At 37.6% G+C, this 23515-nt stretch overlaps 3 protein-coding genes across 8 annotated transcripts; 2 read left to right on the forward strand and 1 right to left on the reverse strand.

Moving 5' to 3' along the window:
- Positions 1–1761: 1761 nt before the first annotated feature.
- aplf (aprataxin and PNKP like factor) lies at positions 1762–22193 on the reverse strand. Of its 6 annotated transcripts, none has more exons than XM_084096859.1 (11): positions 22176–22193; positions 16635–16727; positions 15461–15532; positions 14642–14802; positions 11941–12115; positions 11050–11155; positions 9877–10061; positions 7800–8056; positions 6843–6983; positions 4941–4987; positions 1762–2651 (listed from the first exon to the last, which is right to left on the reverse strand). In XM_084096859.1, the coding sequence occupies exons 2-11, from the start codon at positions 16725–16727 to the stop codon at positions 2470–2472; spliced, it is 1419 nt and encodes a 472-aa protein (XP_083952985.1). In that variant the 5' UTR covers positions 22176–22193; the 3' UTR covers positions 1762–2469. The 6 variants fall into 6 exon arrangements, with proteins under 6 accessions (XP_083952985.1, XP_083952983.1, XP_083952984.1 ...); XM_084096857.1 differs by lacking the exon at positions 22176–22193 and adding an exon at positions 16979–17189; XM_084096858.1 differs by lacking the exon at positions 22176–22193 and adding an exon at positions 16926–17185.
- fbxo48 (F-box protein 48) lies at positions 17172–19213 on the forward strand. Its single transcript, XM_084096949.1, has 3 exons — positions 17172–17285; positions 17590–17903; positions 17977–19213. Exons 2-3 carry the CDS (start codon positions 17601–17603, stop codon positions 18136–18138), a joined length of 465 nt encoding a protein of 154 aa, XP_083953075.1. The 5' UTR covers positions 17172–17285; positions 17590–17600; the 3' UTR covers positions 18139–19213.
- cnrip1a (cannabinoid receptor interacting protein 1a) lies at positions 19220–23299 on the forward strand. The gene is made up of 3 exons (XM_084096935.1): positions 19220–20107; positions 20478–20622; positions 22200–23299. Exons 1-3 carry the CDS (start codon positions 19929–19931, stop codon positions 22362–22364), a joined length of 489 nt encoding a protein of 162 aa, XP_083953061.1. The 5' UTR covers positions 19220–19928; the 3' UTR covers positions 22365–23299.
- The last annotated feature ends 216 nt before the right edge of the window (positions 23300–23515 follow it).

Consider the following 23515-nt stretch of genomic DNA (forward strand, 5'->3'; position numbering starts at 1 on the left):
GGATCTGTTGCAGCGGGCATCCCTCTTGACTGAGGGCCCCCGTCTGTGCGGTAATGACTGGGTCTTTCAACAGGACAACGCTGCAATTCACAACCCCCGCCTGACGAAGAACTTCTTCCAGGAGAATAACGTTGCTCTTTTGGACCATCCTGCGTGTTCCCCTGATCTAAATCCCATTGAGAACATTTGGGGATGGATGGCAAGGGAAGTTTACAAAAACGGACGTCAGTTCCAGACCGTGGATGCCCTTCGTGAAGCCATCTTCACCACATGGAGCAACGTTCCCAGCAGCCTCCAGGAAAAAGTCGCATCAAGCATGCCGAAGCGAGTGTTTGAAGTGATCAACAAGAACGGGGGGGCTACTCACTACTGAGTCTTTTTTTGACACTTTTAGTTCTGTTGTGGGTTTATTTTTGGGCTATGGTCTTAAACTTTTGATCAGCTGATGAACAGCCTGTTTGAGTTTAAATGCAGTTTTCAATAAATTGCCTACTCTCTATTTTTTTGTGTCTTGCTCCTGTTTCTTCTTTTGGCATTTTGAAGCAGCACTTACAACCCTGTTATGATCCACCAGCGCGAAATGCGTAAAACTTGGAATGCTTCCCCCGGTCTTAAGATTTTGTTCAGGAGTGTATATATATATATATATATATATATATATATATATATATATATATATATATATATATATATATATATATATATATATATATGTCACACACACATTATATTTATATATTTATATATATTTATATATATATATATATATATATATATATATATATATATATATATACAGTGCAATGCATAAGTGAATACACCCATGCTAAAGTTGACTAAAAAGAGGAATAAAAAATCATATTTTGGAAATTGAACTTAATGCCTTAATTTAAAAAATTAGGAAAAATCCAACCTTTAAGGACACCAATTTTCTTTGTGAATGAATAATGTATCGTAAATAAATAAATGTTCTTCCTTAAAATACATGGTGCATAAGTGAGTACACCCCTATGTTAAATTCCCATAGAGGCAGGCAGATATTTATTTTTAAGTATTTTTTTATATTTTTTTTTAGGATACTATGCATCCTGATAAAGTTCCCTTGGCCTTTGGAATTAAAATAGCCCCACATCATCACATAGCCTTCACCATACCTAGAGATTGGCATGGTTTTATTTCAGTTAGCCTAATAGCTGGTTTGATTTGCATTGAGAGATGATCTTATGGAAAGTACCCCATGCCAATCTCTAGCTATGTGATGATGTGGGGCTATTTTAATTCCAAAGGCCAAGGGAACTTTATCAGGATGCATAGTATCCTAAAAAAAAATATAAAAAAATACTTAAAAATAAAAATCTGCCTGCCTCTATGGGAATTTAACATAGGGGTGTACTCACTTATGCACCATGTATTTTAAGGAAGAACATTTATTTATTTACGATACATTATTCATTCACAAAGAAAATTGGTGTCCTTAAAGGTTGGATTTTTCCTAATTTTTTAAATTAAGGCATTCAGTTCAATTTCCAAAATATGATTTTTTATTCCTCTTTTTAGTCAACTTTAGCATGGGTGTATTCACTTATGCATTGCACTGTATATATATGACCAATGTATTTTTGTAATTGTAGCAATTGAAAAAGCATTTTAGAAATTGTGTTACTGAACTAACTTTTTCTACTGGTTCATCGCTTTATTTTTCCTATTACTCTAAACCTCGGTTCAATGAAGACCCGGCAATAGAAATAAACAGCCGGTCAGTGAAAATAAAAGCCCACACAACTATAATTAACTGAACTCATACAATGAACAAAAAAAGAGACTTACAAAGTAGCAGCATCTATACAAACACTCACAGACAGGATAAGACAGGTTGGGATAAGAGAAAGTAAAAAAAAAAAAGAGTTGGCTATTAAATCAAACAAACATTAGATTGCAAAGAAAATTAGATTCAGTGAGAGTTAAAGGGATAGTTCACCCAAAAATTTAAATAGTGTAATTTACAAGGAAACCAGAGATGGTGACCACGTAATGCCAAGCTCATTACAGCTCATAATTTAATAAGGAACAGCCCATAATTTTAAATTATTCCTTAAAATTTGAAAGCAAAAGGGTAATAAAGGTAATATAAAACTGAATAAAATGCCTCAATGGACAGGGACTCTGTCAAACCCAGCAGCAAAAAACACTCACAGGACGGGATAAGAGAAAGGTTACCCCAAAACACAAATTGTGTCGTCATTTACAATGAAAGTAGATGATCATTAAATGCCAATCTCCCAAAAAAAAAAAAAAAAGTTAAATTCTTTTCTGGTTGATCCATTCTTTAAAATGTGAAGGCAAGGTAATCTAAAACTGGATAAAATGCCTCCATGGACAGGGATTCTGTCAAACCCAGTGTCAGATGTTCCTCAGTCTTTGTGAGATTAGTGTAAAGAAGTGCTTTTCATGTTATCTACCCCAAACGAGTCACTTCTTCCTCCTGAGGAAGGCTTTTGCCTCTTTCTGCAGCTGTTTAAAGTCCTCTCCTTTTCCACTGTCGTCCGATTCGGGCACATAGTCCGAGTCTTCATCCACCTCTTCCTCCTCACTCTCGTCATTAATAAAACTGTTTTCGTAGTTATCTTCATCCTCTTCAGCAACGGTCTTAGCTGGGGGAAACAGAACAGCATGAAATGTGGTTTGAATTAAACATTTTGGAGCTGTTTACACCTGCATTTCGCACTGACCCATGTGAGCACCAAAGACGTTGTAAACAGGGCTTAAGAAGAAACATCTTGCACAGTCTTGCGGTTATAAGCTTAATTCTTTTACGATTTTCTGAGAAGGAAAATGTTCTGAAAACAGCTGCAAGCGTCTGTGGTTCTCGGCCTGGTTTTTGTGAAGCGTCCAAAAACCACTACAACGTTTTCTGGAGAAAAATAAGCTGTGACTTCATGAAGCATCAGTGACTGCTAATAATGAAACATCACAGTGTAGATGTTTCTCTTGATATTTATGATGATGTCCATTCTGTTCCTCCTCAGGGTTCACACAGCATGTTCTCAATTAGTTTAAGAGCAGTTACCAAACATTACGCTCATTCAGTCCCATGGAAAAGTATTCAGATTTAGGCTTCAGTGGGACGCACGGATTTGCGGGTGTTAAATATGCAGGAGTTGGAACAATAAACATATAAATTATTCTTCATCTCAGAATGTCAAAGCGATTGCATCTCAGAGAAGAGAAACTGTTTATCACATTTTCATTGAGGGCTGTATGCAAACAGAGATGAGATAGCTAAACCCGAGTGATGACCGATACGGCCACCTTGCTATTTTTAACTAAATTACAAATAAAAAAAACAACAAAAAAAAACCTTCAGATGAGGATGAAAACGCACTGCTTTACAGTGAAGATGTCAGAGAGCCTTCAACATGACTCACTTCAGGCTGATCCACTTATATAACAGGGATTTTACTTGGACAAAAATGCATTGACTTTACACTATTTCAATTAATTATTTAACTGGCATGATTAAATCCTTTATAGGACGGAAAGATTTTTTAATGCTTGTAAAAGAAGTCTGCATTTATTTGATCAAAAATACAGTAAAAACTGTAATATTGTATTACATTAGTTCAATTTACAATAAGTTTTCTACTTGAATATATTGTAAAAATGTAATTTATTCCTGTGATCAAAGCTGTATTTTCAGCATCATTACTCCAGTCTTCAGTGTCACATGAAGAACAAGCAAGAAGTGCATCGCATTACATTTTCATCAGCTTTCAGGTTATAAAGTAAAATATATATATATATAATTTGTTTTCTTGTATACATTATTTTATAATTTAATGTTTTAATGTAGTTCTGAATTTTCTCAGCCTGTCCTTAGATCCAGAATGTACTAAATTTGAATATCAACCAAGCGCTTGGTCATTTGAGATACAGTGAGGAAAATAAGTATTTGAACACCCTGCTATTTTGCAAGTTCTCCCACTTAGAAATCATGGAGGGGTCTGAAATTGTCATCGTAGGTGCATGTCCACTGTGAGAGACATAATCTAAAAAAAAAATCTTGCATGGAGACAGTCATGTTTAGCTTCTTCCATTTTCTAATGATTGCTCCAACAGTGGACCTTTTTTCACCAAGCTGCTTGGCAATTTCCCCGTAGCCCTTTCCAGCCTTGTGGAGGTGTACAATTTTGTCTCTAGTGTCTTTGGACAGCTCTTTGGTCTTGGCCATGTTAGTAGTTGGATTCTTACTGATTGTATGGGGTGGACAGGTGTCTTTATGCAGCTAACGACCTCAAACAGGTGCATCTAATTTAGGATAATAAATGGAGTGGAGGTGGACATTTTAAAGGCAGACTAACAGGTCTTTGAGGGTCAGAATTCTAGCTGATAGAAATACTTATTTGCAGCTGTATCATACAAATAAATAGTTAAAAAAATCATACATTGTGATTTCTGGATTTTTATTTTTTAGATTATGTCTCTCACAGTGGACATGCACCTACGATGACAATTTCAGACCCCTCCATGATTTCCAAGTGGGAGAACTTGCAAAATAGCAGGGTGTTCAAATACTTATTTTCCTCACTGTATATGACTAGAGATTTTATCCAATTTATTCCTAATGGAAACATAAATGCAGGAAAACAATTTTGGCACCAATAACTGAATTCTGGGGAGTGACTCACTAAATCCATTTCTCTAAATTACCAACCAAGACCCAAAGAGAAAGTAAATACTCAGTAAATATTCAGTTTGAAGTTAAGGAGGACAGATAGAAATCTCTTATTCTCAATTAGTGGAGTCTTCTAAGGTAAGAAGGTAAGGTAATCACTTATTATTGTTATACTTAAGAGCTAGAGATTTGAACAAACCCTGCATCTTACTCCAAGTATGTAATTGTGGCAGAGAGTTCACTTTAAGTCACATTTAAAAATACTCACGTGGTGATTTAGTGTGTTTGTACTCTTTCTTGTGAAGTGGATTCTTCCTGAAACATTGAGACAAGCACACAGAGCACACTTTAAACAAATGCTAGAATTACACTTAATGCTTTATTAATCTAACAGATGAGGCAAGACACTACAGGCAAATCCATTGCTTTTTCATGCACTAGGCAATTTAGATATTGTGGGCTATTTTGCTTCCATAACATGTCTTCTTTCAGACTAGCAGAAATGACATTATATTCCTGAAGACATATTTTATGATTTATGGAGTGATAAAAAGAGAGATCCAAAACTATAATATGTCAACAAAATGAAACGAGAATTTTAAGCCTGGCTTTATCCAGTTTGGGCTTCTGGTTTGAAGATGTATGCAAATTAGTGCAGAACATTTCAGAAAACAACTGTCTTAATGTATTGTGATTAATAAACTGTTCACCCCATTCACCTTTAGTGCCTAGCCTTAATTTTTTCTTCCTACGCTCCACTTTTAATGTTTCCTATAAAGACGTGTAAAAGTGGAGCGTCTTAAAGAGGCAGTTCATTCTTTAAAATATTATATTTTGTGTTAAAGGATGAAAGAAACTCATACAGGTTTAGAACAACTTGAGTGTGAGTAAATTATGGCAGAATTTTAATTTAAGGGTGAACTATCCCTTTAAAGGCAGTGTCGGCAGTTTTTTTCAAAAAAAAGAACAATTCTATTTTTTTTTTACTTTATTTATATACCAATACATAATTAAAATGTAAGTACTCTGAAAAAGAGAGTATACAAATCGAGTGTCTGTAGTCCTCTCAGGACGCAATAAACACAGCTACTTATTCCTTTCACTCCCACCCCCTCCCTTCTGGGCTCCTTCCAAAGCCACGCCCCCAAAACACATGAACGCGCGATGCCGACCGCTCAGCTGGAGGACAGTTGCCAGTGCCAGCGCCAGCGCCGAGCAGAGAGGAGCGCAGTGCATGTAGTGACATCATGTCAGAATCACATGTAATAAAATACCTAACTTTATCATTATGAATATAAACAACTAACATGGCTGTTAGTACTCACTATCAAGCTAGCATATCGATACTGGTAAAGTTTAAAATATATTGAGTTTGATTCGGTAACGAGCTAAAAACAGGTTGCATTGATACACGTTTTCCCATTACCTTCAGTTACACTGTGATGAAGGTGAATTTCGTGTAAGATTCATAACATATACGGTGTTTTGCATGTAAGAGCTTCCACGATGAAAGCACTGTTGGCTCTGATGAGGACTAACGTTACACTCCGGAGACAAGTAGCCTACCTTTCTACCTTACTAGTTCCTTTTTTTGCCTTGTTTGCCTTCGCTGACTGTATATGCAGGTACTGGGAATTTTGACTGCTCTTTCTCTGCCATAATTGTGATTCTTCCAAGCTTCCGTGCCTCTTCCTCTCCTCAAGTCAAATGGGTGCGCGCATGTGGGCAGCTCCTGTAGCAGCAGGGGTGGTAGCCATGGTAGCGAGGGAGAGTGACAGTCGCCCAGCCAATCATTTCATTTGTTCCGAATGGAAATAATGAGCTGTGTTTATTGCGCCCTGAGAGGACTACAGACACTCGATTTTTATACTCTCTTTTTCAGAGTACTTACATTTTAATTATGTATTGGTATATAAAGAAAGTTTAAACAAATTTTGAAAAAAATTTTTTAGAAAAAAACTGCCGACCCTGCCTTTAAGTTAATGTCTCAGATTTTATAAAGTAATTTTTTTGTATCTTACTTTCAATAAATGTTTTGAGCTCTGAAAGTAACAGTTTTAATAGTATCCGAACTCTCATCTCAAAAGACCCCAAAACTTTAATAAACCTCTAACTAAAACTAAATATTTAAATGAAGTATGGTGGTGTTTTTAATCTCATTTGTTGTCACCTGTAGCAGTGGGTTCCGTACGGACACTCCGGCCTGTCATCATCATCATTGTCCTCTTCTTCTTCCTCCTCTTCCTCCTCCACCTCCTCATAGTCACTGTCTCCGGGGTGACTGCACTCCTGAAAGTGGAGTGGATTTTTCCTGGAGAGAGGAAATACATTGTGCTGAGTGAACTGGAACACAATAAGTCAAATGAATTCAATCACGAGCATTCACGCAACTTCATTACACTGACAGCTAATCTAATTGGAAAAATTAAACGTTTCTGTTCTTCATTTCCGAATGTCGTTATTATTCTGTGAACCTTCATAACAGGAATATTTCTATTAAACTGTCAACAGAAAGAAACTCTCATAGATTAATAGATCAATCACAACTGCTTTCAGTTAGAGATGATGCTTTTACTTATTTATGACTGTTTCTAAAGAAAAGTTTGGAGGGAAATGAACCAAAAAATAATAATTATGAAAGCTCGAACTGTGTTTTCAAAAGATGAAAACCGAACTGCGTACAAACGCAAATGGTTTACAAGGTAATGTCACGCTTGACCTCTGTGTTTGAGGACAGCACCCTCCGGCTGAAATACAGATTTTGTGTTTTTATCTCTCAGCTTTTTGGTATTAAAAATAAACATCAGAGAACCAGACAAACCAGGAAAACATGTGCATGTGTCTTTGAAATGCCACCAAACCATTTCAGTCGCAGATTTACGCATATTAAACATCTCGAGGAGCTTTTGCTTGTGACTGTTTCAGTCTTAATCCTCTTGTAGCATCTTGAGATGATATTAACTACATGAAACTAATTAACATGTGCAGCGTTGATCTTCAAGGAATATTTCGAGTTAAAGATTTATGGCATTATAGACATAGAATGTCTGAACGCTGTCTTGAAACCGCAGCATTGTTTGAAGGTAGAGTTTAAAAAGCAGAAGTTCACTGAAGGTTACTGAAGTACCTGTAGCAGGAGCTGCCGTAAGCACACCGCATGCGCCGCTGTTTTTGCACCTTACTGGTGCTTGTCTCGGCCTCCGTGATCTTTGACCTCTGCGAGGGTCCCTGGCTGGCCTGAGAATCACTGGGATCTTCAGCTTGAGCTCCTCGTCGGACCTCATCTCCTTTCGTCTCTCCATCGTCACGTTCCGTCAAACCGGTGCTGTTCTCTCCGTCTGGGACTGTTCTGACTCTACTGCTCCTGGGAGCCACTGCATCATCCTGTCAGGACATCCGTGCACACAGTAAATACTTCCGTTTCAATGCAACACAATTCAGGTATTGGCTATATGGGACAATTCATGATATGCGGACAAAAAAGATACATACCGTGGCCACAGATTAAGAATTTGTTCTCTCATTTTAGTAAATCGCTCGTTTTATTAAATCATGCACATGATATAATATTCTGTTCCCTTGATTTAGTAAATCGTGGCCACGTTTTACTAAATTGTTTCTTCATTTTTATTTAACTAAAAAAGCAAACAAATTATTACAACGTGGCCATGATTTACTAAAGCGAGGGAACACATTATTATATCGTGCACATGACTTACATAAAACGAGGGAACGAATTAGTAAAACATGCTGCCGTATTAGTAAGTCGTGGGAACTAATTTTTATTTAATATTAATTAATTATTATTATTGTATCCAAAAATGTAGTGTTCGGCATGTGCATACTTTTTACAGTTTATACTATTTTATATAAAATTTATATAAACACACACACATACATATATATATATATACAGTGCAATGCATAAGTGAATACACCCATGCTTAAGTTGACTAAAAAGAGGAATAAAAAATCATATTTTGGAAATTGAACTTAATGCCTTAATTTAAAAAATTAGGAAAAATCCAACCTTTAAGGACACCAATTTTCTTTGTGAATGAATAATGTATCGTAAATAAATAAATGTTCTTCCTTAAAATACATGGTGCATAAGTGAGTACACCCCTATGTTAAATTCCCATAGAGGCAGGCAGATTTTTTATTTTATTTTTTTTTTTAGGATACTATGCATCCTGATAAAGTTCCCTTGGCCTTTGGAATTAAAATAGCCCCACATCATCACATAGCCTTCACCATACCTAGAGATTGGCATGGAGTACTTTCCATAAGATCATCTCTCAATGCAAATCAAACCAGCTATTAGGCTAACTGAAATAAAACCATGCCAATCTCTAGGTATGGTGAAGGCTATGTGATGATGTGGGGCTATTTTAATTCCAAAGGCCAAGGGAACTTTATCAGGATGCATAGTATCCTAAAAAAAAATATTAAAAAATACTTAAAAATAAAAATCTGCCTGCCTCTATGGGAATTTAACATAGGGGTGTACTCACTTATGCACCATGTATTTTAAGGAAGAACATTTATTTATTTACGATACATTATTCATTCACAAAGAAAATTGGTGTCCTTAAAGGTTGGATTTTTCCTAATTTTTTAAATTAAGGCATTAAGTTCAATTTCCAAAATATGATTTTTTATTCCTCTTTTTAGTCAACTTTAGCATGGGTGTATTCACTTATGCATTGCACTGTATGTATATATATATATATATATATATATATATATATATATATATATATATATATATAAAATACAATATATTTTATACAGTAACAGCAAATGACAAAAGTCACATAAATAAGCAGTGAAATGTGATATAAATTTAGTTTAATAAATAGTGTGTTTCCATCAAGTAATCCCGAATTTAAAAGTTGCAGTCTGTAAGACAATTCAAATAGTTATTCTTAACAACAATTGTAATATTTTAATACATATTATATTATTATTATTGTTGTTGTTATTTTTAATAAACAGTATGCTTCCATCAAGTAAGCAACATTTTTTAAAACTTGCAAAATGCATGTCATTCCAAACTATTATTATTGATGTTGTTGTTATTATTAATGAAAAATTAAAAACTTGCAGTCTACAGGCCATTTCAAATGATTAAGAATCACAATTCTCCTTTTTATACTAACATATTAATTAATAATATATTACTATACTATCATTTCTCTCACCAGAGATACCAGAGGCTCCGCCTCATCTTCAGAGTCACTCTTCAGTCTCTTTGTTTTTCTTTTGGGCTTCTCTTCCTCCGGCTCCTCTTCCTCAGATGACACCTGTGCGGCTCGAGCTCGGTTGGGTCCAGTCGCCCGCTTCGGTGCGGCTACTCGTTTGGGTTTGGTAGGAGTCCCTCTCACTGCTGAGCTCCAAAAGAATGTGAAAAAAGAAGATTAATTGACGGATAATGTCAATGCTTGAACATGTTTTTACAAGTAAAAACTTACGTTTTTTTGGTCAGCATAATTCAAGTTATAATAAAGAGTAAAAGGTGCAGGAAAAATCGCTTTTTCCTCAAATCATGATCATGCTGTGATTACACATTGTACGATCTCTTTTCTTTTCTTTCCTTTTTCTTTTTCTTTCCTTTTCACACACTTAACGTGGTTTGGCAATACTGACTCCTGAGGCATGCATTAATTGTACTGTTCTCTCTGTCTGCAAAACATCTATCTCACCTCTCATCACCTTCTCAGTGCCACAGGTCACATCTGGAGCCCTCTGGGGCCTTTTTCGCTCTTTTGTGGTCCTACAGATCGTACAATGTGTAATCACAGCATCAGATGTCTTCCTCATCCTCAGGGCTTCTAGGATGTATTCTGCAGCTCACCAGAAATGGGGATGGATTGCAAAAGAGCAAGTACAGACTTCATAAGCACCTCATTAGCACCACACCTGTCACATTCATCTCTCCATCTGGATCTCGTGGCACTGCAAAACTTTTTCTGGAGAGCTGCAGAATACATCTGAGAAGCCCTGAGGATGAGGAAGACATCTGGGCCGAATCTGGACCCAGTCCGACTGAGACACGCAGAACATGCAGGATTCGTATTTAAATAGTCTTACTCTCGCGCCCAGATGCGTTCTCAGGTACCGAAATTTGGCACGATTGATTTAATGTGATTTAATGTGATCGGTGCCATTAAAAGTACAGAGTTCGGTACCCAACCCTGAAAGCGACTAACTCTCTCCTCCTTTTCCAATTTATCCCTCAAAAAAATGTCTGAGTGCAATCACTGTGATGACCGGACACTTGACAGATGTGGGGTTTGTTTCTGTATGGGTGTGAATAAACAGACCCCTGATTCTGTTGCCATGGGGACAGTGTTCCATCGCCATAGTGACGGTACCTTTGGAGGTTGATGGGCTTGTGGATGCTGACGTCATCATCCAGGCTGGCAAGATACGCTTCTTCTGTGGCCGATCAGACTCGTCGTGTTGGCTCTTTGTGGGCACCTTGAAAACACAAAATAGATTAGAATTAGATGAGAAAATTATTGGACTATAGTTAAGTTGGTATAGAAGAGCATATGAAATATAATACAGAATAGAAGTAGAATTTAGAGAAGAGGAGTACCGAAGAGTAGGGTATAGAATTATATGTATCGACAAAGATGGAGAAATTATAGAACTGAAGTATAGACACTACACTACAGTATGCAATTATGCATGTGTCAATATGTTTAAAATCATCAAAACCCACATATATAATCTGTATAAAGCTATGGTAGTTTGGAGTTTAATAGATTAAACTTAATAAAAGATTAATATTTTTATTCAGCAAGGATGCTTTAAATTGATCAAAAGTGACAGTAAAATGTCTGTCAAATAAATGCTGTTCTTTTAACCTTTCTATTCATTAAAACAATCCTGGTTTCCACACAAATATGAAGCAGCACAACTTTTTTCATAATTGAAGAAATATTTCTTAAGCATCAAATCATCATATTAGAATGATTTCTGAAGGATCATGTGACTCTGAAGACTGGAGTAATGATGCTGAAAATTCAGCTTTGATCACAGGAATAAATTACATTTTGCAATATATTCAAATAGAAAATTGTTATTTTAAATTGCAACAATATTTCACAATAGAACTGTTTGTACTATATTTTTGATCAAATAAATTCAGCTTTGTTGAGCATAAGATAATTCTTTCAAAGGTATTAAAAAAATCGTGCACACCTCAAACCTTTGAATGGTAGTTTATATGTAGAATGCAAACACACACACACACACACCTCGGGTAAAGAGCAAAGAGTGTGTGATGAAGCGCCTTTATCTCCTGTGAGTGTGCAGCTTGGGCTCGTGGGCGCGCAGCCGTTGGATTCGAGTGTGGCAGCGTCTATAGAGAGCTCTGTCGGTCCAGTCAAACACTTCTCCACCTCCATCTCCTCCTCAAACGCCTGACTGTTTCTGTGAAGAGAGCAAATCTTCTCTTATAATCTTCTATTATGCCCAAAGTCTTGATTTAGTTTTTGGGCTCTACTAGAATGTTTTCATGCTTGAATGAATGTTCAAGAAACACATAATTTTTCACATGTTTGACATTGTTGCAGCACCTCTCTTCTCAGTCTGTCAGTAACGCTCTGATTAGTTCCTGTCTCTATGAAGCTCCTCCTTCTGAAAAGGACACTGTGCTCTGATTGGTCGGCTGGACCAGTGTGTTGTGATTGGTCAACCACTTTGAGCGTGTTTGAGAAATGTCACACCCCTTTCCATAACTGCGAGTTACTAACTAACTCAACCAAGTCCCTTTATTTGCATATGCCTTGTGCGGGAATTATTTAAATGAGGAAAATTGTGACGTGTTCAATCCCGGAAGAAAACTCAAGACTACAATGGAGGCGTTTCAGGGAGTTCAGAAACAGTGTGCACTGATATAATAAATCCCGTCGGAGTGACTTTATGCTTTGTAACTTTGCAGACCTTTATCATGCTCAAACGGCAACATTGTAATGCACACTATAGAAAATTTAAAAACGCATAATAGGTCCTCTTTTAGCCTCACATTTTGATTAAATCACTTTAATCACGATAATATTAAACAATGTATAGCACAATTCAGACACAATAATTGCACCCTTTTGAGGAGACAATCAAGGCTTAAAATCTTGCCAGTCTTTAAAACAATTCATCATTAGCAAAAACAACAATCCCCTGTTTGCGTGAGCACGCCATAAAAGACAGACACCTACCGGTCTAATTTCACAGATGAAAGGCATGACTTTTAAATGCATGCAAATCAGCACATTCAGAATCAATTGGCCACAGCAGCACTTCTCATTTGTTTTCTCAGCTGATCATCTGTGTGTTATCAGAGCGTCTATTTGAAGGTGTCCAGTGAAAACCAGTGTGCCCGGAGCTCATTATAGAGAGAGAGACAATAAAGGTGTCCTTTGATCTAAACGCAGCGGGTCACAGATCGATTTAAGGGTAAAGGTCAAAATGAACATGTTCGGAATATGGAAAGATGAGATAAATGACTGGCACTATTTTAAGATGACAAACAATTCTAACACTACATTTATGAATGTATTTTTGAATATTCATGAGGGTGAGAATATTCATAAGGATCCTCATTCGAATCTAAACCAATTGCACTTCCATAATGTGACAAACTGTACAATTAGGGATGCACCGATCCACATTTTTTCACTTCCGATCCGATCCCGATACCTGAATTTAGATATCGGCCGATACCGATACTATTCCGATACCAGAGCTGTGTTTGCTTTAATATTTTTGTTATTATTGTTTATTTTATATGATGCTGAAATAAACTTCCCTCAACATGCAAGTATGATATGTATGTAGGCTATGTATGTATGTATGTAAGTTAATGATGTAACTTATGTCCCAAAAGGCAACTTGAGGTAAATTATAAGGTCAGAAAAGGAAGTAAAAAAACAGGAAATACTGTTAACAGGAAAAATCCCATTCTGAAAACAAATATGCAACTTTAAGGGTTTCAAATTGATTGTAATGTCAATATTTATTACATTCACAAAATGTCAAATACTAGAGTCTTGAAATATAAGAAAAGTGCAAGTGTAAACAGCTTACACACACACACTATCTGAAGGGTGATCCTCGCTCCGATGCAGTAACTCTCTCGATGAATGCTCGATCAGCATCTTGCGAACAGACGGATTTCACCTCAGACGCGCGAATGGATTCAAAATATTCAAGCGTCCAACTAGACGCGAATTTGACGCGCTATTCGCGTTTGGTGTGAACGCACAGTAACGTGGTGCTTTTTTAAATGTTTGATTGCGTTCGCTGTGTTGTACGACGCGAGGGAGCTTTAAAGAGCTCTGAATCACGGCTTTGCAAACATTGCATTTAACGTTAGCTGTCTTGCTCTGCGGCGTTTCCAGTGTGAAGTATTTACACAAAGCGGACATGTGGCTAGCCGCAAACTGCGGAACGGATTTCTCTCATAACTCTGTGTCTCATTGAGCCGCGCCTCCGTTCAGGAAATCCATTCCGCAGTTTGCTGCCAGCTAGCAGACTCGCCGGCGGGAATGACTTTTGGAGTCATTTCAGCAGACAACATTAAAGCGCAGACATGACTCATGGATATCGGATATCTCCGCAGGTTGGATCGGGAAAATCCGATACGTGAATTACGCTGGTATCGGGTCCCGATACCGATACTGGATCGGATCGGCCCCATCCCTATGTACAATATTCAACAATGAAACAACGTAGCACTTAATTTTATCCATCAGGAATCTGGAAGTCAGACCTGAATGTATTTAGAAGGTAAATCGAGTCAATAATATATTAACCCCTTCTTTTAAAGGGTGAAATAAATAGAGAGGTTGTTGCAAACATGTTGCACACTGTCAAATCATATCATCGCACGGCCAGCCAGATTCAGCTCTGTTGTTGTTGTTGAATAATAAATGAGCGGCTTTTAGTGACAGGCTGAATCACCTGAGGGTTTGATCCTCTTCTTTTAGGCGCACTCTGTAAACGAATTTCCCGGGCATGAGAGAGAAGATGTCTCCTTCCTTTAGGCAGTGCCACTGGTCCTTCTCCAGAGGCTGAGGGCTGGCCACAATGTTCGTCTGAATAAAGCATGGGTTCAGGTGTGTCTGCAGGACAGAAACCAGAGGAATGCCGGTCGGTCACATGCACTATACAACTCTTTTTGCACAGGTCTTCATCATACTATTCAGAATTATTTTGCCATATTGTGTCGTTAGAGATTCGTCATCGAGATGCGCTGATACACAGCTTTGACAATCTCTCTCAAAATAAGTCACATAATTGAGCTGATCTCATGTTACCATTATTTATATACTATTATAACCCTAAAGCGTCACCAAAATTGTAATAGATTTAGTTACAACAATAACAAAACTGAATTGAGCTTGTGCAGCTAGAAACATTTGCATACTTGCCTATAGTGCGTTTAATGATTTAATTCAATTAGCTATTAATAATCTGAATATTCATGAGATACATGCAGTTTTGAAAACAAGGGCTTGTTTTCAAGAGTCAAAAGATCAATCAAGGTAAAAAAAAATGACCCAAATGCAATCATTGCTGCTATGACAGCATGACTAAGAGGCAGTAATGACACGTGTAATTAAGAGACAGCTGCGAAAGAGAGAAAGAGCTCTTCATCACGAACTTTTGATGTCTTAACATCAAAGGCCAGTGCCGCTTTTGTTCGGCAGAAGAGTCTAAAATGACAAAACCACCATCACGACTCTCTGCCCACATCAGACAACTAACAGAAAAACCCACAGGCTTCAGACGCAGTCGACCGTTTTGGTTCTCCAGGACGCCGTGGTTCCTGGAAACCCTCTTATCATTCACCTGGTGCAGAGAGAAATAAGAGAGTGGAACAGAAATATAAATCTTTACAAAACAATATAATGATAAACTGCATCTTAAATTGGAATTTATAAAGGCATCTAGTGATGTTTCTTGAGCATCAAATCATCATATTAGAATGATTTCTGAAGGATCATGTGACACTGAAGACTGGAGTAATGATGCTGAAAATTCAGATTTGATCACAGGAATAAATTAGATTTTAAAATATATAATTATAATGCATTTTTCACTGTATATTTGATCAAATAAACGTAACCTTGGTGAACATAAGTGATTTCTTTCACAAACATTTAAAAAAATCTTTCTGACCCCAAATGTTTGAATGGTAGTGTAGAGTATTCTTATATGGAGAAAATTAAAAATTCAACCCAGCACTATCATAAACAGATTGTTTTCTGTAGCTCAGTATCATGACACACTTCACTGAGATCTGGGTGATTTAAAGATTTGAGAGTTTGGACTGCCATCTTCAGGGCTTTGATTGTCATTACTCCGAAATAAACAGCCCCATCATGCATGAAACTGAAAGTAACACATAACACAAAACAACAACGAAAACATTCAACAGGACAAACTATTTTAACAATCTGAATCAACAACTTATCCATGCAGCCTTCACATAAAGACAGTCTCTTTTACTTCACTCTCAGGAAAATAGTACAAAGCTGTCACTGGGGCAGTACTCTAAGATACAAAAGCGAAAAGGTACAATATATACCCCAAAAATGGTGCATAATAGTACCTTAAAGGTTCATATTAGTACTTTAAAAATACATTTTTAGTTCCTTAAGTGTACATATGATATTAGTACCCTTTTTTAGCTTTTGTACCTTAAAGTACTTCCCCACTGACAGCTTTGTGCCTTTTTTCCTGAGAGTGTTGGGTCATTCCTCCATGCCACAAAGAGCTTTATAACTGCATTTCTGTAAAAGCACACAACAGACTAAAGGTACTATAGTATACTTGTTAATCTGCACAAAGGCAAGAACCATTGTGCAAGGTTAATATAGCACACTGTCAAATATATTAGCAAGACATTTGTGAAAACACACTGCACAGTAGTAATGGCTCACTCACTTACCCCCAGAAATGGTCCTCTCCCTAAAACAGTTTCTCCATCGGGAATGTTTATAGGACTGCCACCGTCCACCTGCTCCAACTCAAAGCCTGGCATCTGTGCAGAAGAAGAGACAGAGACCAAAATATGAAATATCTTTACTTAACTATAACAAATAAAGTGCATACAAACAGATTTGTGCTCGCACGCGCTGCTGTTTTTCTTTTTGAGAAAAAACTACTTACTACGAATTCGTTATTGTTGTATGCAACCCAACTTTTCGCTACTTCAAATGAACGTGCAAAAGAAACTCACTGCGTTGACTGACCGTGAAGTGTAGTAAGAAAAAAATTAATAATGATGATTACTTTTCGTGCGAGAAAAAGTACTTCCGGTGAACTCCACCATTAGCATGCGCTGTATAAACACGCACGTCGGACTTATCCAAAGCTCTTGTCGACGAAGGTGTGCACATTTAATATGATATCAAATGTAACCTATAAATCATATTTTGCACTAATAACAAAGAATCAAAAGGACTCTACATTGGCGCTGAAGAATCGCGCATGCGCAGTGAGAACTGGGCGGGGGGCGGGTGGGTTCGCCTTGTGACGTTTCTGTCGTAAACAAACAGAGACGTTTAAATCCTCAGCTGTCAGCGAGACGCGACTTTCGGTATGAGCCTTTACAAATAACATGTTGTTTTTTAAAAATATCATCTTGAATATCACTTTTTCGTACCGCATACAGTCATGATGACTCATGTGACCGTTTCGTGGTTGTTTTTAAAATCTCTTCTAGCCATTGGTTAGCTAACGTTAGCTGGATTTACGTTTTTGGAGCTGCCGTGTCCAGTAACGAACAGATACTGCAACACGGACAATATTATCTTCGTATTGCTTAAATTACAATGATTTATTTATAAGTCAAAGGTTCTGTCATGTAAATAACTTGGTTTTGGAAACTGAAACTGTTTTAGGGCGCGTAGAGATGAGTAATGTCTGCAAATGGAGCAAAAGCGCCATCTTCAGGCCTGAAGGAGACCCATCCATGGTCCCAGGTGATCATGATCCACCTCAGCAGGACTTTGTAGAGACCCTGCCAGCAGAGGTGAGTGTGAGGATCTTCAGCGAGCTGGACGTCAGGAGTTTGTGCCGGGCCTCGCTCACCTGTAAAAACTGGAATGACATCATCGAGGGCAGCGATCACCTGTGGAGGAGCCACTGTTTCACGGTGCTGGCTATTTGCCGGAGAGAGGTGAACGGGGACAGGCTTGATGGATGTTCGTGGAAGGTTTGTGTTATGCTGCCTCATTTTGTACCTAAACCTCTGCTGTTTGTTTATCTTCTTCTTCCTGTTTTCCCAGGTTACTCTTGTGCGTAACTACAGGAAAGGCTGCGTAAAGAGGAGGTGGCTGAAGGGCCTGTACAGTAACATCCGCTCTGCCGACGATATCCCGCCCAACAGCATGTGTCCACTGGACGTGGAGACCTGGGGGGAGATACTGGAGGCAGAACTGGAGAGATAAGAGACTTTTGGGATCATGCCAACAGACCGAAACACATCAGATATGTGTCTACAACGGAGAATTTTTGACTGAAACACTTGCTGGGTGATTTTATGGGATGCTTTATTATGTGTTGCAAAAAAAAAGACAGACAGACAGACTGAGGCGGTAAGAAAACATGATAATGTGTCTTTTGTAATGGAAAATGTTATTTCTATTACTGAAATTTGCTGTATGGGAAATTAGATTTTATAGGTTTGACATCGTTTTATAGCTGTAACAGAGAGAGATCAGGGGCCGGTTTCACAAAGCTATTTTAGACCGGTCTATAGTGTTAGACTAGTCTAAAATTTGCTCATAGACTAGTCTAATGCAAGTTAGACTGTTTCACAAAAATAAAGACTGACTTAATTTAGACCCAAAAAATTAGACACCTTACCCCCCCAGGCTAACTTAGGTCTAAGACTCTATGTTACCTTGGCAACCAGCAGTAACAATCAGTTACAATACAAACAGCAAAAAGAAAAGGGAAAATGGCTCATAATTTAAACATTTCTTCTTGTTACTACATTCTCCGCTAAATTTCCCAAGTAAAATGTCCTTGTAACTGTTATACTCCTCCAACAAACACTATTTTCCGCTGGGGTAAACTGCACTGAGCGGTTGAATGCGCTTACTCGATCCGCCATGTTTTTTGTTTTGTCTTATTTTACCCAGAATGCATTGCAGTGTAGTCCTACTTAAGATTGTCAGCGCTTTGTGCAACGGTCTGATTTTGATGTCTATCTGAAGTCTGACTATCTACTATATCTAAGCCATAGTCAAAGTCTATCTTTGTGAAACTGGCCCCTTTTCTTTCGCTCTTTTTATAGATCAACAAAACTGTGCACCTTTTGAGTTTTTATTTTATAATCAGTGTTGCCAAAAAGCACAAAGATTCTGCGGCAGTCAGAATACATGATATGTGGCTTTTGTTATGGAAGATTGTAATTGTATTACTGAAATTTGCTTCAGACTGTATGGGAAATTACACTTTATAGGTTTCATGTGATGGATTTGTTTTATCACTTTGTGTGCTTTTTTTTTTTTTTTTTTATATCAACAAAATTGTGCACCTTTTGAAAGTGTTCAACACCAAAAGTGTTCTGCCTTAAATCATGCAACAATTATTTTATAAAAGCTAATATATTATTTAAAATCATGCGTCCCTATGCTATGCTTCTCTCCTCGTCCCCGGCCTTCCATTCTGTGTCTGCTGCTATCTGTTATCAAAAACTTAAGTTAGTTAATTAATTTTATGTTAATATTTCAAGCTCACCAAACACATAATAGCAGTTTTTTGTGTGTGTGTTTAGAACATTTTATATTTATTCTTGAGGACACAAATGTCACAGCAACACGTGATTCTTCAGTTTCAGCACTTTGGACAGGGACTTTTTTAATCGCGAAAATAATGGAGATGAGATGGACAATAACTAATGGGTTTACGATCTAAATCGAATAAGATAAGCTATTTACGATATCTATGACTCCTAGAATACAAATATAGAAAATATAAAAATAATTTAGCGATTCCTATTTGCTTGTGTTTGTTTACCCAGCGCGCGCGAGCGAGAATAATGGGCAGCACGGGTGTATTATATGAGCCTTGTTATGCATAAGATGTATATATGATTCATGTCTGGAATGGGAGTGATGGCTTGTGTAGACGTCACAGCATCTCTCAACAGCTTCCTGGGACCATCCATGATCCGCCATCCCTTTAATGACGGGAGCCCTGGAAACACATCGACCTCCGTTATCTCGCAACTATGGCCGACGTTCCAGCGATAATAAACATCGCGATTTCATTGAAAATCCAACCTAATGACGGGCCGGTGTTTTATAAAGTGGACGGGACGAGGTTCGGCCAGAGCAGGACAATCAAAATGCTAACAGGATCGAAATACAAAATCGAGGTGATCGTGAAACCGGGTAGCGCGGAGGCCACGTAAGTCGGTTCAATGTGAATACGCGACTGAATTAATCGTGTAAAGCCTATATGAGCCATGCATCTGATATGTTGTTGCATACAAAATATCTCTTAGGACTCGATGTGTTGTCGTAATATTGTAATGATGTCGAAATATGCACCTGCGCCCCTGTAAGAAAAGAAATAGCCGATAATATATCATATAGCCTATAAATAGACTGCTCTATGTATGTGCATTAAAGGAAACGCTTTATGGCTGTAAAACTGAGCCGTGTGTGGTTACAGTGCACGAGTCTTTAATGTTTTATTGACAGAAGGAATTTCAAATGTGTGTCATTTAAGCTAAACAGGCAGTCTCAGCCTGACATTTGTTTAAATGGGTTTTCAGCACAATGGGGATCGGTGGAAAGACCTTCCCGATGGAGCAGCAGTCCAAAGATGAGGAGCAGATCGTCTACAATGGCACCTATGATACTGAGGGTGTGCCACACACCAAGAGCGGGGACAGACAACCAGTGCAGGTCTCCATAGAGGTAACAAAACCAGCAGGGAAAAGAGTACAACAGAATTAACACTGAAATCGTGTGGAATTGGTAGGTGCTAAATTGCTCATACAGAGGATTAGGGATTTGAAGCTAAGTATTAGACTTCACACGTAACTCCTACCGCACTATTTTGGCTTGCATGATGCCTCAAATCTTTTTTTGCTCGTATATGATTTGTTGTAGAGCTGCACAATTCTGGATAAATTGAGAATCACGATTTTTTTTTTTTCAAAGAGAAATCACGATTCTCCCACGATTCTGAACAGACAACTTAATAAAATAACATGTAATTTACTGGAGGTTCTGACAAAATGTTAATTGCTGCAGTCTATTCAAAAATTCAAGAAATTTCTGTCTCATGACAGCCTGAGCCTGATATAGGAATATCCTATTTTATTCGCCATTTATGCAATCTGCTCAATTTCCCTCAAGTTTTGCATCTTCAGAACATCCAAACCGGTATTTGAGAGAGTTGCAAGGAGTCCTAGTTGAGTTTGAGTCGAAGAGGATTTATGACTCTTTGGATTTCAATTTATATCCTACTTTATTAGTTCATATTGACCCATTTAGGTTTAGATCAACTTGGGTGACATTAATGTGAATTAAAAAATTTTTTTATATCAGTTTGAGTCAATGATTCAGTGACTCACTCTTAAAGGGATAGTTCACCCAACAAAAATATCCCATAATTTACTCACCCTCAAGCCATCCTAGGTGTATGACCTTCTTCTTTCAGTCAAACACAATCAGAGTTAATAAAAAAGAAAATCCTGGCTCTTTCAAGCTTTATAATAGGAGTGTGATTTGTGATTTTGAAGCCCAAAAAAGCCCTAATAGAGGCCTTCTGAAGTGAAGCGATGCGTTTTTGTAAGAAAAATATCCATAATCATTGGCTTCCGCCTTCCAGTAACAGACGTTCGCGAGTCGGTAACCAGAGAGTTGATGGTAGCCATTGACTTCCATTGTATTTTTTCTTCTTCTATGAAAGTCAATAGCTACTGTCAACAGTTTGATTACCGACATTATATAAAATTCCTTTGTTTGTGTTCAGCAGAAGAAAGAAACTCATACATGTTAAGAACAACTTTAGGGTGAGTAAATGATGACAACATTTTAATTTTTGCGTGAACTATCCCTTTAAGGATGCACAAAAAATATATAGAGCCTATATTTTTGTTATTATCAATATACATTAACGGTAATCTCCAAAACATATGACAAACTTTAAAACAAAAATCAATTTGATATTTTAATTGTATTATATTTGATCTATCTTAAATGGGAAGCAAGTACCTGGACAAGCAAGAAAAACCTGTAACACCTAAAAATAATAGCAATAAATGGCAAAACAAATGTGAGCTAAATCAATATAGGATGCTACTGTACATGTACTGTACATAGTTAACAAGTAAGAGCATTGTAAGTAAGAGTTAACAAGTAAGAGCAAGTAATTTGCATTGTTATAGGTATGCAAACGTCCACACAAAGAGGTACAACTGATTGAGCGTATGAAGAAAACTGAACTATAAAATGTTACTAACCTTCCATCTTCCTGTTGTCGCCAGTTCAAAGATGCCGGCATGTTTGAGACAGTGTGGCAAGTGAAATACTACAACTACTACAAGAGAGAACACTGCCAGTTCGGCAACAGCTTCAACTGCATCGAGTACGAGGCCAAGCCCAACGAGACCCGCAGCCTCATGTGGATCAACAAAGAGGTCTTCCTGTAAAACACGAGCGCAGCGGCACAGAAGCAGCAGCAAATATGCACAACATGTCCTGTAACCATCATGGGGCCGCTGTGTGTGGGACAGATGACTCCAAGCTCCTCAGTGAACATTAAAGGCGGATCCATCAGGGTATCTGTTCACCAGTCAAGCAATGCACCTGTTTGTCCTACCACTGCTCATGCGTGATTTCCAGTTTCAGTTGTCAGAATTTCGCCTCGTTTATGTCTCTCCCTCCTTATCATGCCTGAGCTGGTGAAATCTGAATAGGGGAATCAAGTTATAGGGGAAACTTAGTGTGAACGTTTCCATGGGAAAGGATTTTCAGCTCTCTCTTGGTCATTTGCACATCACATATCTGCTCTATTATGGTTACAAATACACTGAGACCATCTTTCCACAAGACTCGGATGAGACGGCTCTGAAGGCCTGTATTTAACCAAGTCATTTGCTGTTAAAGAGACAGGCAATGCTGGCTCAAAAAGGTGCTGTATGAACGTACACAGGCTATACATGATACATTAGTGTGGATAATGTAATATTATAAAAGTAAAGACCAGTCAGTTAATATTGTGGTCTTTTGGTACCAGTGTAAAACAATTATTTATTTTATGACAGGCGTGCCTGTTTATGGTGTGAATGGATGTTTAATTATTTCCCATTTTGTGTTACTGTTGTTTACTGCTTAAACTCTTATCTTTGTTGCCTATTTCTTCACAGAAGCATTAGTTCACTGGTGAGAGTTAGAAGTGAATCAGAAATGAAGTTAGTGCTTTATTTTGACTTAATTCTATTCCCATTTTCACTCATTTTCAGATTGTTTGTTTGCCTATGTGTGTTGCTGAATATCAGTCTTGATTTTGATCAGTCTCGTGTGACTTTGAGCCAAACTTTTGACTTTGTTTTTGTAAGAATATAAACAATATTGTTGCTTGAAATTCTGTGCTGTTTTAATAAATATGTTACAGTTTAAGACAAAAGACCAAAAGAAGAATAAGGCAAGAAAAAATTGAAAATAACACGCTGGTTGTTTTTAACTATACGCATACTGATATAATATAGTAACCTTAGCTGACAGACATAATAGATAGCCAGATTATCTTATAATGTCCATCATATGAAGCTTTTTTTTTTTGTCAACGGGCAGCTGGTGC

The sequence above is a fragment of the Abramis brama genome (assembly GCF_963993115.1).
Source record: "Abramis brama genome assembly, chromosome: 2".
In the NCBI taxonomy this organism is placed as follows: Eukaryota; Metazoa; Chordata; class Actinopteri; order Cypriniformes; family Leuciscidae; genus Abramis; species Abramis brama.